Raw genomic sequence first — 18,176 nt, forward strand, 5'->3', positions numbered from 1 at the left:
GATGTGTGGCTGACACATAGAAGCTATCAATCCCTTCACATTTTACTCAGTACTTAGAAAACTTTTACTCTAGTGGTTTGAATAGTAGGTAAATCCTCCTCCTCTTACATTTGCAAGGTATTCTAAAAGATGCATGCAAGCTATAAACCCTACTATTTGGGGGGAAGGGAGTGGTAAACTTACACAGCCAACTTTTGATTAATTTTCAAGTGGGTTCCTGAATTGGGGGATAGTTCATGCATCTAGATGCTTCTTATCTTTGAACTTTAGTGTTCTCACTACAGTGTGTGGGGTGGGTGCTGGAATGAAATGCAGTGGCTTCAGATATATTCTGGTAGGTCCTTCAGAACCAGACATACACAAGAAACTGGTAAAAAATTTTTTTCTGGGCTACTTAAATCCAAAAAGTAGTCTTTTGGTTTAACATATTTCTAATCTGTGATTAAGGGGTTGATAAAATCGTAGAGTTACATGTGATTATTCTCAGAAATATTTTTTACCAAAATGTTCACTGGTAAAATATGAAAGTGCTACCAAATTAAGTAGAAGCTTGCCAGCTTTTTAGGAGTAGCAACCCATATTCTGGCTATGGTAATATGGGAAAATGGCAAGCCTCCCAAACCTGCTCCCCAACAACATGTACACCCACCCTTAAGTTTCTCTAATAGTACAGTCTTCGAGTAATTTTAGTAACCACCAGATAGCCCCAAGTATGTATGTGCAGTCTGACTTTTGAGGACAGTGATAAAGTTTCATCATTATACATGCAAATAGGTTAAATGATAATATTATGAAATGCTAGAAACATAGAAAATAGTACACACATGCTGCAAAATAATGATTTGGTATTTACCTTATTGTTGTTTCCTTAGGGCCTGATTTCCTTGGAGTCTTAACTGTGAACTTTGTTGTGTTTTTTTTTCCCCAAGTTCACCTGAATCCTTTTTTTCTAATAATCTCCTTAGGATAAAAAAAAAAAAATAGATCCTTTCCTTGTGATTCAGAGGTTGAGATTTTTCTTAATCTTCTCTTCCTAATTTCTTCTTATCATAACCAGGGATTCCCTATTCTCCTCTACCAGTCCCAAAATTGGTTTTATCTTCATGAATTTCAGCTACTAACAAAGATTATATCAAATAACAAAAATTAACCAAGAAAGCCAAACAAAACGAAAGTAATCTTATTCAAAAAGAATAAGATGGAGTGATCTTATTACAAATCATCTGATTCTTTTCAACATTTGAATACCTTCTCAAAGTGTGACGCTATACTAAGTTCTAGGGTGAGATATACTATAGAGTGAGCTAAGGTAAGTCCTTCAAGGAGCTTTACTCCTCTTGCTCTGTTACAATGAATACATAAGAGACCATTTGCTGCAAAGTCAGGTGGATAAAAAGCATTCAGAGAAGATGGATGTGAGCAGGTGACAGCATAGTGTGGTGCTGTGGGCCTAGTCAGGCCGAGCTGGATCTAAGACTAGTGCTGCACGCTTGCTGTAGGATCTCTGGGATGTCAATCCCATTGATTAAAGAAATCATAATATTTATTTATGGGAGTAGTTTGAGAAATAGCAACAATCTATGCCAAATGCTAGCAGTGTCAATACCTGATACATAGTAAAAACTCAGTAATAGTTGCTATTAGAGCAGTCCAAGAAAAATCTCATAAAGGAGGTAAGACTTGAAGGAGACCTTGCAGGATTACCAGAGTTTAAGAAGTAGAGGGAAGACTTCCATTAGAGGAAGAGCATGCAGACAAAGGGCAGGGTACTGGGAATGGGTCTGTACCAGTGGACAGTAAGGACACTGAGAGGATGGAGGTGATCCCTATAAAAGGAAATAAGAGCAGCAAGGTAAAGTGTGGGAAGACTTGGCTTTTGGATGTCAGGCAGTCAGTTTTGAAGTTGATGTGATAGATTATGAGGAATCATTGTCTGTTTCCCATGGCATCCACTAACTTCACTGTGTATTTGTCAATTAAAATGTAATTCTGATTTTTCAAATTGTAATTCACATACATTGCTTTCAAATGTGAACTGATCATCGACAATAAAGCACACCCTTATATTTGTCCTGTTTGTGGTTATGGATAATTCATGTTGAGACTTAGCCCTATGGCTCTAAATGAAGGAGAGTTAAGTCCTAAGTATTTGCAAAATAGCAAAGTAGCCAGCATCCGATTCCTTCTACTACTTCTCCCACTCCATCCTCTCCTTCTCCCTCTTGCTCATCTCTTCCTCCTCGTGCCTGCCACTCTTTCCCCTATACCCCCAGCCTGTCATAGCAGTCAGGCTAGAACATGTATGGTTATGGTTTTACTAAGGTTATAAATTAGATGATTTAGATAATTTACATCATAACTAGTAGAGACCAGCAGTTATCTGATTTTTTTTCCCCCTACTGTGTGTCCTGAGCCCTGAACCAATCAAATGTTCCTTCCTCCACCCTCACCCTTGTCAAGATTCCCTACGTGTCACCTGTGGGCCAGCCTCTGAAGTCTGAAGGTCTTCCACCTAGTAGATCAATTGTGTAACCACCAGGATTCCAAACAATTCAGGTTGCGATGATTAATCCCCCCCCCCCCACACACACACAGTATTTTCTTGTGATAACTTCTGTCACTGAAGCTTTACAGAGCGTGCTCTCCTAGGATGGTGGTTCTTGCATTTGGTCTAGTGATGTGACATCCAGAAGTCCCCATGTCCTCTGTGGAACACCATGAATCCTGGTTATATTTTTCTACCAAACAAGGAATAACTTTACCAGCAGAAAAACAGGATTGTGCTATAGATAGCAACATAAAATCAAGATTTTGAGAATACAAGTATATGAGCAAACTATCCTGTTGAATTGTTCTGCTGTTTACCTTTCATTGTTGGAAGGCATTTGCTATTTATTTTAGTATCTGTCAGGTCTCATAAGCAGATGGAAAAATGTAGATACGTTTTTATGTTTTTTTTTTTTCCCCCTGCCAAGTAGGGAAAGCACTTTTATCTAAAGGAAATAACTCAGTCACCCATTTCATAAACATGATTTGATAAGAGCTGAGAGCTGGTTGTTTCCTCTTAGGGCACAATGCTGGCAATTATGGTACCAACTTCGGGTGGTACCTTGGGGTATGGAGTTAAGACTCCAGTGTAGCTGAGATTAGTAAGGATGAAATTTTTAGTTCATTTGGTATTGCTCTGTCTATAAACACATACTTCCTTAGTACTATTTAGCAAAGAACAGTTAATAACCCTCTGATGAGAGGGAGACAATAAGCTTCAGCTGTGGCAAAATAAAGACATTCTCCTGACTTTGCACAAATGCTTTTCAGTGAGTTTTACTGTTGATTATCACTTGGATAACTTTTAATATTACCTACAGAGCTTCTAAGTAATTAAAAGTGCTGCTAGCACTGGTGTAGTTACCCTTAATAAATCCCTGTAGCTCTTCAGGGAATTGGCAATACATCTCTGCTTATAATCTAAAGGACCATCTTGAAGGGTTCCTACCTACACCCAGGATGCTTACCTCTTTCCACACATTTTACGGGGGCCCTGTCTCATCTTTCCTTTCCCTCTGTTGCCAGGATAGACCTTCAGTTCAGAATATATAGATGACATGCAAGACCTTGAGAAAGTGAAAATGGATGGGTTGGGGCCCTGTCTTGAAGGAGCACCTAGCCTACTAGGGAGGGAGATGGACTCCAGTGGACATGAGATCCTTGGATGTAGGCTTCCTTCTTCTTGCCATATCTCACAGCTTCATCTGCAAACTCAGACTTCAGGTGACTTTGTTTCAACACACTCTTCCTTTCTATCTAATGTCCTTTCCAAACATAAATTCTAAGAAGATTCCCAGGAAAAAGACACACCATTTACTTTAGGCCTCTTGGTGTTTCTGAAAAGGGCTGAAATTCTCCTTTCTGAATGTAATTATTTTAACATGACAGGTCAATATTTATACTGAATTTTACATAGGATACATGAAAGTATGGATTTCCTAAAAAAAAAAAAATGCCATTACCACCTCTGATCCTATTGTTCTTTTTTTTTTTATTTTATTTATTTATTTATTTATTTATTTATTTATTTATTTATTTATTTATTTATTTATTTATTTTGATCCTATTGTTCTGGACAGATACTTGAAGGCTGGAGCCCTAACTGCCAGGGAGACCCCAGACTATAATTTGACTGAAGAAGCTGCCAGTAAATGAAAATTAATAAATAAAGGGTTCAGAAGCATTCTAATACCTTAGGAAAGGGGCAAACAAGATCCAGATGGTCAGATGAGTCCAGGCCTTTTTTTTTTTTTTAAACTTATAACAATGATAAATCAGGAGCCTATCTATAGTTGATAAGCAAATACTATGGCTCAAATAGGATTTAGGTATATATTGAAATTTAATATTTTCCTTGGGTCAGCAATCATTAAATATCCTGATTTTGTTAGATATTTTTAATGGAATTAAACTCAGAATCAATTTCATTAAAGTTACAAGTAGCCTATAATTACTAGCTTGACGCTGAATTAATCATCAATGCCAGCAGTAGTTATTTGTCTAGGCCTGATTGAGCTTCTGGTTAATCATTAGATAACAATTTTAAAATGTTAGCTGGGGCAGACTCAAGGCAATAGAACCATATACTGGATACCTGCGGTATGGCATTTTATTTTCTTCTTTAAAAGTCCTGTAGTTCTTCTCCAACACATCTGTGGAATAGACGGGGCCAATATTATGTTTTACACTAAAACTGAATAATCTAGACTTGTTGGATTAAACCCCTTCATAAGAATTTTCTTAAATGTTTATTATGCTTTTATCTATTCAGATTCATACCTTTTCTCCATTCTGCGGGGCTGCTCTCTGTTGTTCCTTCCTAGGTGGGAGCTTGCAGACTGCTATATCTGAAAACACAAAGTCTGGCAATCATTTCCCAGAGCCGAAACTCAAGGACATCCTTCTGCAGATTTCCCTTGGGCTTAAGTACATCCACAACTCTGGCATGGTGCATCTGGACATCAAACCTAGTCAGTATGGCTCCCTCTGCTCCTCTCAACAGATTTCTTTCTCTCTCCGCTATGTCAGAGTTGGTGCCTGTGTGTCTACTAAGCATTGAAGATGCTGTTTGCTGGCAAAATCTGTTTCCTTCTTTTGTTTCCCTAAAAAATTTAAACGGGTTTATCTATTTTTGCCCTGGGCCCAGGGGACAGAGAGACAGAAGACTCTTTCCCAGACAGCGAAGCCAAAGTATGAAAATAGGTCTCTAACTTACTGCATAGCTAAGTGACAGCATATTGGCTGCATCCGGAATGTATTGACAACTAGTGCTGTATATACTCTTTCTAATTCAGCACTGACTAAAGTGAACAGAAATGAATGGTTTTGGCACTCAATGTGAAACTCCAGGAAATGATGTTACCATTTTTTTTTTCCAGGCTTATTTTTTTTGTTCTGAGGCTACTAGCCTCTTCAGAGGATGGAGTGTGTCTGAGGTCAGTTTCACTCAAAATAGGTATCCTCAATCACTGAGCTGTTCAGAAGTAGTGTGAGGAAAAGAAATCTTGATAGTCTTGTTACAAATACACAGAAAGGAGGGTGGCTAAAATGTCAAACACAGAAAAGAATCTTTGGGATGAAAAAGCAAAGGGATCATTACTTAGGTCAATTGTGTATTTTGTTAGGTAACATCTTCATTTGTCATAAAATGCAATGCGACTCTCCTGTAGTCCCAGAGGAGATTGAAAATGAAGCTGATTGGTTTCTCTCTGCCAATGTGATGTATAAAATTGGTGAGTTGGCCTTAAGCCCTGAGCTGTATGTTATCCTGTAAGATTTATAGTGATGACTTCACCTATTTCAGTTTTAAAGACATGCTTTTAGAGGGCTCTATTTCTTTCCTTTTTTTTTTTTTTCAGGTGACTTGGGTCATGTGACATCAATAAGCAAACCAAAAGTGGAGGAGGGAGATAGTCGCTTCTTGGCCAATGAGATTTTACAAGAGGTAAAGACTAGGGAAACAGTGTTTTTTTTTTTTTTTAATTTATTCATGAGAGACACAGAGACATATCCAGAGGGAGAAGCAGGCTCCCTGTGGGGAGCCTGATGCAGAACTCGATCCCAGGACCCCAGGATCATGACCTGAGCTGAAGGCAGATGCTCAACCACCAAATCACCCAGGTGCCCCAGACAGAGTATTTTATAATTCCTTGAACCTTTTGACTCTCAAATGAGGGTTCACAGTGCAAAAAATGAAAAAAATATATATATAATTAAAAAAAGATTTTATTTGTTTTACAGTGCAAGAAATGAAAAGTGTATGTTTACAATTCTTAAAAAAGGTTTTCAGAGAGAGAATTAGCATGTGAGTGGGGGGAGGGGTAGAGGGCAAGAGAGAAAGAGAATCTCAAGCAGACAGTGCTGAGTGCAGAGCCCAATGAGGGAGGGGTTTGATCTCATGACTCTGAGATCATGACCTGAGCTGAAATCAAGAGTTGGACATTTAACTGAATGAGACACCCAGGCCACCCAAAAAGTATGTATTTATAATTTAAATTTATATTATCCCTTATCCTATTCAGGATTGAGATCAAAGATGATAAACTTTTCCAAAAAATAGCATGAGGAAAGCTGGCTCAATTGTAGATTAATCAATATTTTTACTGTTCTTTATAAAGGTCCTTTACTGTTTCTAGTATTTCTTAGAATTCCTAAACTCATGGATTCCCAAGCAAAAAGGAAGCTTTTATTGCTTCAGCCCATCTTTATCATGCTGTCATCCTTTTGATAGTACGACCAGCTCCAATAATGGCTTTCAGTTATTGCACACCTTCTAGGATGTCTGTGGAGTCAGGGCTAGGAAGATTTAATACCATCCGGAAGGATAATATCTGTGACCAATCTATGCTTGCTTCTGCCCTATACTCTTCAGGGCACAGTAGTGTGAATCAGGTGTATTTGTGCCGTATCCTCTGTCTTCTCTAGAAGTAAACCACTAGCCATGTCAGATGTGACCTGGCCCATTGTGTCTGTTTAGGCTCATACGCACTCAAATGAACCTCTCTTTAACAGTTGTCTTTAGTCTAGACTCACTTCACTTGGCAAACTAACTGGCATTCCTGTCTTCTGTTTTGAAGGATTATCAGCACCTTCCCAAAGCAGACATATTTGCCTTGGGATTAACAATTGCAGTAGCTGCAGGAGCAGAATCTTTACCCGCAAATGGTGCCAAATGGCATCATATCCGTGAGGGGAACCTTCCAGACATTCCTCAGAAGCTCTCAGAAGAATTTCACAATCTACTCAAGGTGGTATCTCTTAGGAGATGAAGAGAAGATAGAAATGTCTATTTTTTTTAAAAAAAAACATAATTGCAAGTAGGTAGGGAAAGGGAAAAGAAGATGTTGGTAGTGCCACTGACAGAGAAAGGGATCCTGATGCCCAGAAAACACACAGGAGAGATTGAAAGTTTCTCAGAGAAACTTAGGATATTATAACACCTGTTTGTTCTAGTTTAAAATCCTGTTAAATTTTTTTTTCTCTGCCATTCCCAACAACCCTGTTAAGATGGGTAGTCAGGAAACCTAGGCTCAGAGCATTTCCTGGACTTGTATTCTCACCTTTTGATGATTGCTTAACTCTAAAAGCAAACCTGGTCTATTTGCTTTTTATTTAACTATTGTCATTGGTAATGGCGATATTATGAAAAAATCTGATCTCTGAGTGTATAGAAGAAAGTATAAGCCACTTTATTGATGAATCACTGGCAATACCACCCAACGTCTGGACTATTGGAAAAAGGCATAATGTCAGGAACCTATGTGTTACTGGTACTCAGTAGCATCTGAGCATGTGTGGGACAAGGAAAGGAGGCTCTTATGTTGAAAGAGGTACAAGGAAACAACGTTGAGAAGCTTAAGATCATACTAAGAAAACAAAATGTATACATAAGACTTAAGTCATGATTAAAGGAACAGGATTAGTTACAATCCCTACAATAGCCTTAGAAGCATCTACTCCTGGGGATTAAACTTGAGTTTCACAGTTTACCTGAAAACTTCAATTTTAGCTACAGATTTGTCCCTCTTCCATGCTGCTGCTTTCCTGAAAAAACAAGGCAAACCCTTGCTCACAGTGGAGTTTCATGAATAGCATAATTACCCATTTCTATGTGTAAACTGCTCCTAGATTTAGTTAATACATACTGAGTTCTTCAGTGCTGGCCCAGTGCACTTGTTATACATATATGCTAATTCATTTAATTCTTGCAGTAATCCGAAAGGTGAATATTGTTATCCCAGATATCAGGAAAGAGAAAGTGAGTTTCAGCATAGTCAAGCCACTTTCTCAAGCTAGTTAGTGAATGGTGGATCTGGCTCTGAACATTGGTCCCCAAATAGAAGGTTCATATTATATGAACCATTATATGATATTGCTAATTACTATAAATAGTTAAGCTATTTTCTACTGTATTTATGTCGTTTTAGGTTAAGACACTCTCTACCTGAAGATGAATGCTTTAGGAATACTGTCATGGTGGGGTATACTTAGTTTTAGCTGCAAAGGAGCATGTTGTAGTTGAAAGTAAATGGAACTAGGAGTTGGGTAACTTGAGTTTTAGTCTTGGTCAAGTCACTTTTTATCTTGGACCTCAGTGTGAAAGCAAGTCACTTGGACAAGTCACTTTTAATCTCAGGACCTCTGTTTCTTCCCATTTAAAATGAACACACTTGACTAGCTAATCACCCACTAGCTCTAAAATATGATAAGGACAAGTCAAAGGTACGGATGACGGATGCCACTGTGTAGGGATGATGGTTCCATCCCCGGTGGAACTAAGTTTTTATTTATTTCTTCCCCTATAAAGTTAAAAGCAGAGTTTCATAAAACTCACCAGCAGAAGCTGGGTTGGAGTTGGATTGGGTGGGCAGATTTTTCCAGCAGTGAAGTTTCTATTGCCTTCGTTTTGGTCCGACATCAACAGAACATGATCCACCCTGACCCAAGCGAGAGACCTTCTGCAGCAGGTCTGGCCAGAAGTCGAGTTCTCCGGCCCTCCCTCAGGAAAGCAGAAGAGCTCCAGCAGCAACTTAACTTGGAAAAGTCCAAGACAGCCACACTAGAAAGGTAGTTTTTGTTGTTTGTTTTAAAGTAAGCTATTGGCTCAATGTGGGGCTTGAACTCACAATCCTGAGATCAAGAGTCACTTATTTAATCCATCCCCCCATGCACCTCCCTTCTGGTAACCATCAGGTTGCTTTTTGTAGTTAAGAGTCTGTTTCTTGATTTATCTCTCTTAGCTCTTCCCTTTGCTTGTTTGTTTTGTTCTTAAATTCTACATATGTTTGAAATCATATGGTATTTGTCTTCCTCTGACCACACTCTCTAGTTCCATTCATATCCTTGCAAATGGCAGGATTTCATTCTTTTTTATGGCCACATAATCCATTAAATATATATAGCACCTCTTCTCTAGCCATTCATGAATTGATGGACACTCAGGCTGCTTTCAAAATTTGGTTATTGCAGATAATGCTGCTTATAAACATAAGGGTGCATGTATCTCTTTGAAAATGTTCTTGTATTTTTGGGGTAAATACCCAGTAGAACAATTGCTGGATTGTAAGATAGTTCTATTTTTAGCTTTTGAGGAACCTCCACACTGTTTCTCATAGTGGCTGCACCAGTTTGCATTCCCACCAACAGTGCATGAAGGTTTCTTTTTCTCCATATCCTCAGCAACACCTGTTGTTTCTTGTGTTGTTGGTTTTAGCCATTCTGTCAAGTGTGAGGTAATGTCTCATTGTAGTTTTGATTTTCATTTCCCTGATAAGTGATGATGACCAAATTTTCATGTGTCTGTCGGCCATCTGGATGTCTTCTTTGGAGAAATTTCTGTCCATGTCTTCTGCCCATTTTTAATTGGATTTACTTTTTGGGTGTCGAGTTGTATTCTTTATATGTTTTGGAAACTCTTTTATCAGACATGTCATTTGTCTTATATCTTCTCCCAGTTGCCTGTGTTCTCCACTAGGATTTTGATGGTTTTGATGGTTTCAGGTCTCACACCTAGGTCTTTAATCTATTTTGAGTTTATTTTTGTGTATGGTGTAAGAAAGTGGTCCAGTTTCATTCTTTTGCATGTCCTGTCTAGTTTTCCAAACACCATTTGTTGAAGAGACTTTTTCCCATTGGATATACTTTCCTGTTTTATTGAAGATTAATTTGCCATATAATTGTGGGTTTATTTCTGGATGTCCATTGATCACATTGATCAGTGTCTATTTTTGTGCCAGGACCATACTGTTTGAATTACTACAGCTTTGTCCTATAACTTGAGCTCTGGAATTGTGATGCCTCCAGCTTTGCTTTTGTTTTTCAAGATTGCTTTGGCTATTCAGGGTCTTTTGTGGTTCCATATAAATCTTTGGATTCCCTGTTCTAGTTCTGTGAAAAATGCTGTTGGTATTTGATAAGGATTGCATTAAATGTGTAGATTGTTTTGGGTAGTATAGACATGTTACTAATACTTGTTCTTCCGACCCATGAGTGTGGATTGTCTTTCCATTTCTTTGTGTCATCTTCAATTTCTTTTATCAGTGTTTTTACAGTTTTCAGAGTATAGGTCTTTCACCTCTTTGATTAGGTTTACTCCCAGGTGTTTTATGGGGTTTGGTGCAGCTGTCAATGGGATTTATTCCTTAATTTCACTTTCTGCTGCTTCATTATTAGTGTATAGAAATGCAACAGATTACTGCATATTGATTTTGTATCCTGAAACTCTACTGAATTTGTTCATCAGTTCTAACAGTTTTTTGGTAGAGTGTTTACGGTTTTACATATAGTATCATGTCATCTGCAAATAATGAAAGTTTTGCTTTTTTCTTACTGGTTTGGATTCTTTTTCTTTTTGCTTTTCTGTTTGCTGTGGCTAGGACTTCCACTACTATACTGAGTAAAAATGGTAAGAGTCGACATCCTGGTTGGGTCCCTGACCTTGGGGGAAAGTTCTCAGTTTTTCCCCATTAAGGTTGTTGATGTTAGCTGTGGGTTTTCACCAATGGCCTTTATTGTGTTGAGGTATGTTTCCTCTAAACCTACTTTTTTGAGGGTTTTTATCATGAATGGATAATTTACTTTGTCAAATGCTTTTTCTGCATCTATTGAACTGATCTCATATGGTTTTTATCCTTTCTCTTATTGATGTGATGTATCTTATTGATTGATTTGGGAATATTGAACCACCCTTGCAACCCAGGAATAAATTCCACTTGGTTGTGGTGTATGATTTTTTTAATGTATTGTTGAATTCAGTTTTCTAGTATTTTATTGAAATTTTTGTGTCTGTGTTAATCAGAGGTATTGACCTGTAGTCCTTTTTTAGTGGTATCTTTATCTAGTTTTTATTTTTAAAAATTCTTTTTTTTGGTATTTTTAAAAATTCTTAACATAATTTATGCCCCAATCAGTAGGAATTAGGAAATCTAATCTGCCATGTGTTGTGGCATGTGTGTGCCAGCCATTTTTAAAGAAAATCACAGGAGCTAATTTCCTATTCTGTGTATAGCTGAGTGTTGTTTCTATAAATACTGAAATAAAAAAGAAAAATCTATGTTAGTTTAGATCATAAATATCATCTTTAATTTAGGATCAAGTAATATATATATTTTTTTCCCTTTAATTGCCAGGGAACTGAGAGAAGCCCAGCAGGCCTGGTCCCCCCAGGAAGAGCATAGTGACCCTGGGGTCTCTGGGACCCCCACAGGATCAAGATGTACCAAACGCCTGGTAGGAGGAAAAAGTGCAAAGTCTTCAAGCTTCACCTGTGGGAAGTCTTCCCCATAAGAACTCCCTTCACACCAACCCCTCTTTTGCCTTAGTGCTTCCAGAAATATTGACCGTGTCAACCTTCTTGTAAATGGGAAGATTAACCAACTTGAATGCCCAAAGATTTCAATAACCACTCCTAATTTAGCATTTACAGCCAAGGTCCTCAAGCTAGTAAGGCCCTGTATTAGCAACGTCCCAGATACAATAACTGGAAGCATTTATCTTCTCCATTGATATATTCCTAAGGCTACCTATCAACAGTTTTTTCCCTTGTCACACTCACTGATGCACAGTGGGAAAGCACGCATCTCTGAACTGAAAGAGAAAGCAGTGGCCCTAGGCACGCCATATGGAATAAGAGGCTGCTGTAGCTGGTTGCCTACTGAGGAACAGGGACTCTCCTTGCACATAGAAAGGAATATAATTTTGTTTTGAATTGAGGTAACTGCTTTCAAGAAATGTGCATGTATTTCAGTAATGCTTCTTAGGGGTAAATGATGGTATTCCTAAAATAATTCTCAGCCACTTTGAGCAAGTGGTTTTCCTACTGTATTCTTTCACTGAAGACAATCCTTTCCTCTGATATTATATTTATTAAATAAATGGCCTCACCATTATGTGAGGTGGGTAGAGATAGACTATCTATAACTTGTAATTTCTGAACTGGATATTAACTTATGGAACAAGACACTGGGTATGGGGTTCAAGGAACATTTAATGTGGTGGTTCTTCAAAATATTTGCCCTGACCCTCTTGTAATTGTTAGGACTGGTTTTGATTTTCTGGGTGTCACCAAATTCTCCTTGACTTTTATCAGAATTTGGCTTTGTTTCCTGTGATTTTTATCATATTTTAATCCTGATTATTTTCTCTGTATATGTTTTAAGGGAATAGAACATTTGTAAATAAAGGTTTTTATCTTGTCCAAAGTCAGATATGGGTAAAGTACTCTTCTTTATAATATGTAACTATCAAAGAGTGAGAAATTTCTGTTGGAAACTATTTCATGAGTAGATAGGGAGTAGATAGATGAGAACATTTGGTAGATTGGTAGTAACAGGTCTTGGCTGCAAAGCCCAGCTTTGTGGGCCTAAAAGCTAATAATGGTCAGGCTCTAATATATAAAATACTTCTGTCATAAAGGCATTTGACAACTTCTAGTGCATCATGTTAATTAAGGTAGCCTGTTAATGGTTTGTAGGCTTTTTTGCTGCCTTATATTCTTCTTTACCCTCCATTAAAAAAAAAAAAAAAAAAAAAAAACAAGTGTTTTTAAATTGAATAGACCATCATAGCATTCTTTGTTCTGTCTTGGAGTAGCAATTATTTCCATGCAGTTAAGTGGGGGTAAAGTGCTCTATATTGCTCATTGTCATTTAAAAAAATCTAGTCTCAATTCACATTTCTAAAATGGCGTTAATTTATCTCTTGCCTCCCAGCCATATCCATTGCAGTACAAGGTCAACCACAATTTGCAATTTAGAAACAGGTATATTGTTAAACATATGCAATGTACAGACCAGAATTCTTTAATTATACTTGTCTTCTCAGACATTGACCGCTCGTACTTTTAAGGTCTATGACCTCTTCTTGACCCTGCTCCTCAGAGCCCACCCATGTCAGCACTTGAGTGGATCTGGTGCCAGACTATTGCTTTCTCTCCCTCTCTCTCTGGGGGACTCCAGAGTACCACAAAGTTACTAAACCAGCAGGTGGCTACACAGACACTGTTGAGTGTGAGAGGGACTGAGTCTTCACTGGGCTGAGGATTTCATCCCTTTCAGTTCAGCTAGAAGCTGAAGTTGACCCCTTGCCTCTGTAAGATGCCCCATCCTCAGTCCTAAAGTTCTGTTTTTGCACAGAGATCATAAGGTAACCTAGGAACTAGTTATCAAATGTCATACTATCAAATATTAACATCATTGGAGTTACAATATTAAACAGGTTGAACTTAAATATTTTAGGATATAAATGTGCTACTTTTTTTAATAATAAATTTGTGCTACTTTTCTATAGATCTTAAACATACACTGATGTTAAGTTGCCAACAGATAATCTTGAGACTTAAAGGAATGATATTGTGCTTTATTAAACTCTTACATATGTATCAGTTTATAGATGCCATTATCTAAAGCTGTATAATGATGAACATTAAAAGATAAAGGTCAACATTTCAGCCTGAAAAATTAAGCTTTTTTTTTTATCTCTGTATGAACCATAATTTCAATCCTGAATTACATAAAAATGTCAAGTTGATTTTTTAAAAAAATTTAACAAAAAATAGCTATAATAACTAATAACTATGAAGTGCTGCTAAAATTGCTTTTGAGCCATTTTAAAGTAGTTGCTGTAATCCATTTAGATAGTAAGTGCTATAATTTTCCACCCGTTATTATGAGGCTTGAGAAAAACTGATTTAGAAGCAGAGTGAAAATTGGATTGAAATTTCCAAAAAATGTTTTTATATAGCAATGAAATAGGAAGATTTGGACAATCTGTGATAAAGCATTGCCAACACTGGTCTCTACCACTTAATGCCTATGTGGCTAAGACTTTTTCTAATTTAGAGGGGAAAAAAGGCAAGGCCAAAGATAACTTTGTGGCCCTGGGCATCTATGACAGATACTTCTCTTTCTCAACTACCTTTGCAAAGGATGAAAGCCCTGAATTATTCCACTACTGCCAGGAGTAATGGTAGCTGATTAAAGTCACATTGCTGTCTGTCAGTACTTCTCAGCATTAAGAAGGCCCTTTCTGGGTCCATGAATGAACTACAGAGAGTCTACAATCTTGCAAATTGGAGATTCTTGAAAGAGGCATCTCTATTACAAAAATCCATTTCAGCCACTCTTCCATGTCTCTGATTCTTTTGTTGTTTGTTTTTAGTCTTCTAATTTCAGGCTTATTTGAGTATCCTTCTGGGTTCTTCCTACTTTATCTTCCTATTTCTTTGTTCTGGCCTGTGACCTACACCGTTCTAAAGCCTCTCCTTGCTTTAAAGCATAATTTTTGGTTGGATATTCACAAGGTCCCCGTCCTCTAAGAGCTCACAGTCAATGGGGAGGATGAGCTACCTTCATGGTCATCTAAATCATAATACAAGACTAAGTGTGTAAGAAAGTGAAATGGAAGAACAAAGTAAGGACTTTGAGTAGAGGGTTTTGAAAGTATGGAGAAGGGCATTGCAGATAACAGAACAGTGAGAACATTCTCAGATACTGAGAATGCCTGGCTGGAGCATTTGTTGAGGGGAAGGAGGATGTGGTTTATAAGAAAATGTTTTAACTCCATTCTTCCATGATGTCTTTTATATATATATATAAAAGATTTATTTATATATAATATATATTTTTATTTTATATAATATATATTTTTACTTTATATATATAATATATATATATATATATATATATATATATATATATATATATATAAAAGATTTTATTCATTTATTCATGAGAATACACAGGAGAGAGAGAGAGAGGCAGAAACACAGGCAGAGGGAGAAGCAGGCTCCATGCAGGGAGCCCGACCTGGGACTCGATCCCAGGTCTCCAGGATCAGGCCCTGGGCTGAAAGCGGCGCTAAACTACTGAGCCACCTGGGCTGCCCACATTTATATATTTTGTATATTTTAATGTTTTTCTTGTTAAGAGTTAAAGAAAGCAGCACATACAATTTGGTCCAATAGTCTAAGAACATGTGTATTGGTAATTCCTGTCTGAGAATTGAGATTAGCTTAAGATGCTATTTAGATTAAGATGTTATGTATAAAGTTATGAGTTTCCTCAAGGCTGTTTTCAATTGGCATGCTTTCTGCTTTTTTAATTCTAAACAACCCTTTCCGTGCTCCTCAGAAGTATGGGCAAATACAAAGAGGGGATGGTATAATGAAATAAATTTAGGGCTGAGCAGATATGAATAAACTGGATGTAGGTGATTAGGAAGAGGTTTTAAAGATGATTCCAAAGGTCAACTCAGGGATAATGTTGGTACCATTAAAGTAAACAGAGTTTAGAAGGGGGAAATTGGTTTTGGAGGAAAGGATGAATTTTGCTTATTTTGCTTTCGTTCATCTGAACAGCTCAAGTAGAAGGAAGATTTTTCTTTTAAAGGATTTTTTTCAACATTTTCTAAAAAAAATATGTATTTATTCATGAGAGAGAGAGAGAGAGAGAGAGAGAGAGAGAGAGAGAGAGAGAGAGGCAGAGACACAGGCAGGGGGAGAAGCAGGTTCCATGCAGGGAGCCCGACATGGGACTCGATCCCAGGACCTCAGGATCATGCCCTGAGCCAAAGGCAGATGGTCAATCACTGAGCCACCCAGGGGTCCCAAGATTTTATTTATTTTAGAGGTAGGGGAGGAAGGGGCAGAGGGAGAGAGAGTCTCCAGCCAGCTTGGGCTGAGCACAAGCCTGAGGTGAGGCTGGATCTCAGGACCCCGAGCCTGAACCAAGAGTTAGACTTGCACTGAGCCCCTAGAAGTGAGATTTTTAAACAGGAGATGACTGCAGGGCACTGACAGCAGCACCAACGGCGGTGGGTGTGGGACCATTAATAACTGTGCGAGGCCTGAAGGCAGTACAACACGCTGTTTCAGGAGCTGAACATTGTGAAGGTAGAGGTTAAACGGGAGGTAAGCGTCTAGCATGTACCAGCTCATCAGCCAGGCTTTTAGGAGCAGGTTAAAATGTACGTTGGGAGCCACGTTAAGTAGTCTGTATTTTCTCCTTTTGGGACAAAAATGGGCCAGTGAAGACCTCTCTAGGTATAGGGTCCCCAGATGGCAATTTGCTTGTTCGACTGGTCTGGCGGGGAACCCAGGACAGGCCCCCGGGGCCAGCAGAGGAGAGGCCTGGGGAGGCCGCCTCTGGCCCAGGTCCTGCAACCTGTAAGACCCCAGTACCCTCCCGCTGAGCAGGCCCCAGGCTGACGGTGCCAAGAAACACAGCAACCAAGCTCAAGGACACTTTAATGCAATATTTTAAAGATATTAAAATTAGGGCAGCCTGGGTGGCTCAGCGGTTTAGCTCCACCTTCAGCCCAGGGCGTGACCCCGGGGGGCCAGGGGGTGAGTCCCAGGTCAGGCTTCCTGCATGGAGCCTGCTTCTCCCTCGGCCTGGGTCTCTGCCTCTCTCTGTGTGTCTCATGAATAAATAAATAAAATCTTAAAAAAAAAAAAAGATTGCAACTTGGTTAAGAGACATGGTCGCACATGCAAGGCCCCCGGCTGGAAAGAAGGAAAGCATAAGAAGTAGATTGCTGTAAATATTATGCATCAATTTACTTCCAGGGAAGCCAGGAAAGTAGAACTACACTGACTTCCGGTTTTGGCATAAATAATATAAACTTAATGGGGTGCGTTTTAATAAACCTTCTCTTCGAATTTTCGATATTCAAGTATTTTAATATTATGGAATTTTTTTTTCTTGGTGGGGGAGGTATATGTAAAAACGAACATTTTTTTCCCCCTCTTGTGCCTCAGGATTCAATATGGCTCAGAATTTAATTAAAATTGATTTTTTTTTAAATTTTTTTTTGATTTTTTTTTTTTTGTTCATCACAGATTTCTTTTTTGAACTAACATTCTTAAAAATCTTACCCTGACTCTTCCTAAAATATTATTTTGATCGCCAATTTTTTTTTTTTTTGGTGGGGGAGGTATATGTGAAAACGAACATTTTTTTTCCCCCTCTTGTGCCTCAGGATTCAATATGGCTCAGAATTTAATTAAAATTTTGATTTTTTTGAAAAAAATTTTTTTTGATTTTTTTTTTTTGTTCATCACAGATTTCTTTTTTGAACTAACATTCTTAAAAATCTTACCCTGACTCTTCCTAAAATATTATTGTGATCGCCAATTTTTTTTTTTTTGGTGGGGGAGGTATATGTGAAAATGAACATTTTTTTTCCCCCTCTTGTGCCTCAGGATTCAATATGGCTCAGAATTTAATTAAAATTTTGATTTTTTTGAAAAAAATTTTTTTTGATTTTTTTTTTTTTTGTTCATCACAGATTTCTTTTTTGAACTAACATTCTTAAAAATCTTACCCTGACTCTTCCTAAAATATTATTGTGATCGCCAATTTTTTTTTTTTTTTGGTGGGGGAGGTATATGTGAAAACGAACATTTTTTTTTCCCCTCTTGTGCCTCAGGATTCAATATGGCTCAGAATTTAATTAAAATTTTGATTTTTTTGAAAAAAATTTTTTTTGATTTTTTTTTTTTTGTTCATCACAGATTTCTTTTTTGAACTAACATTCTTAAAAATCTTACCCTGACTCTTCCTAAAATATTATTGTGATCGCCAATTTTTTTTTTTTTGGTGGGGAGGTATATGTGAAAATGAACATTTTTT

General features: G+C 37.8%; 1 protein-coding gene across 1 annotated transcript in view; it reads left to right on the plus strand.

The window, feature by feature from the left end:
- WEE2 (WEE2 oocyte meiosis inhibiting kinase) overlaps nucleotides 1–13,550 on the plus strand; it is a 30,792-nt gene extending 17,242 nt beyond the window's left edge. The window contains exons 7-12 of the mRNA XM_055334771.1: nucleotides 4,872–5,018; nucleotides 5,673–5,780; nucleotides 5,907–5,992; nucleotides 7,125–7,295; nucleotides 8,972–9,114; nucleotides 11,676–13,550. Of these exons, the coding sequence (XP_055190746.1) occupies nucleotides 4,872–5,018; nucleotides 5,673–5,780; nucleotides 5,907–5,992; nucleotides 7,125–7,295; nucleotides 8,972–9,114; nucleotides 11,676–11,832 (812 nt within the window). The 3' untranslated portion in view covers nucleotides 11,833–13,550. The remainder of the gene's footprint in view (nucleotides 1–4,871; nucleotides 5,019–5,672; nucleotides 5,781–5,906; nucleotides 5,993–7,124; nucleotides 7,296–8,971; nucleotides 9,115–11,675) is intronic.
- Nucleotides 13,551–18,176: the final 4,626 nt, after the last annotated feature.

Source organism: Nyctereutes procyonoides, unplaced genomic scaffold (genome assembly GCF_905146905.1).
Source record: "Nyctereutes procyonoides isolate TBG_1078 unplaced genomic scaffold, NYPRO_anot_genome, whole genome shotgun sequence".
Lineage (NCBI taxonomy): Eukaryota > Metazoa > Chordata > Mammalia > Carnivora > Canidae > Nyctereutes > Nyctereutes procyonoides.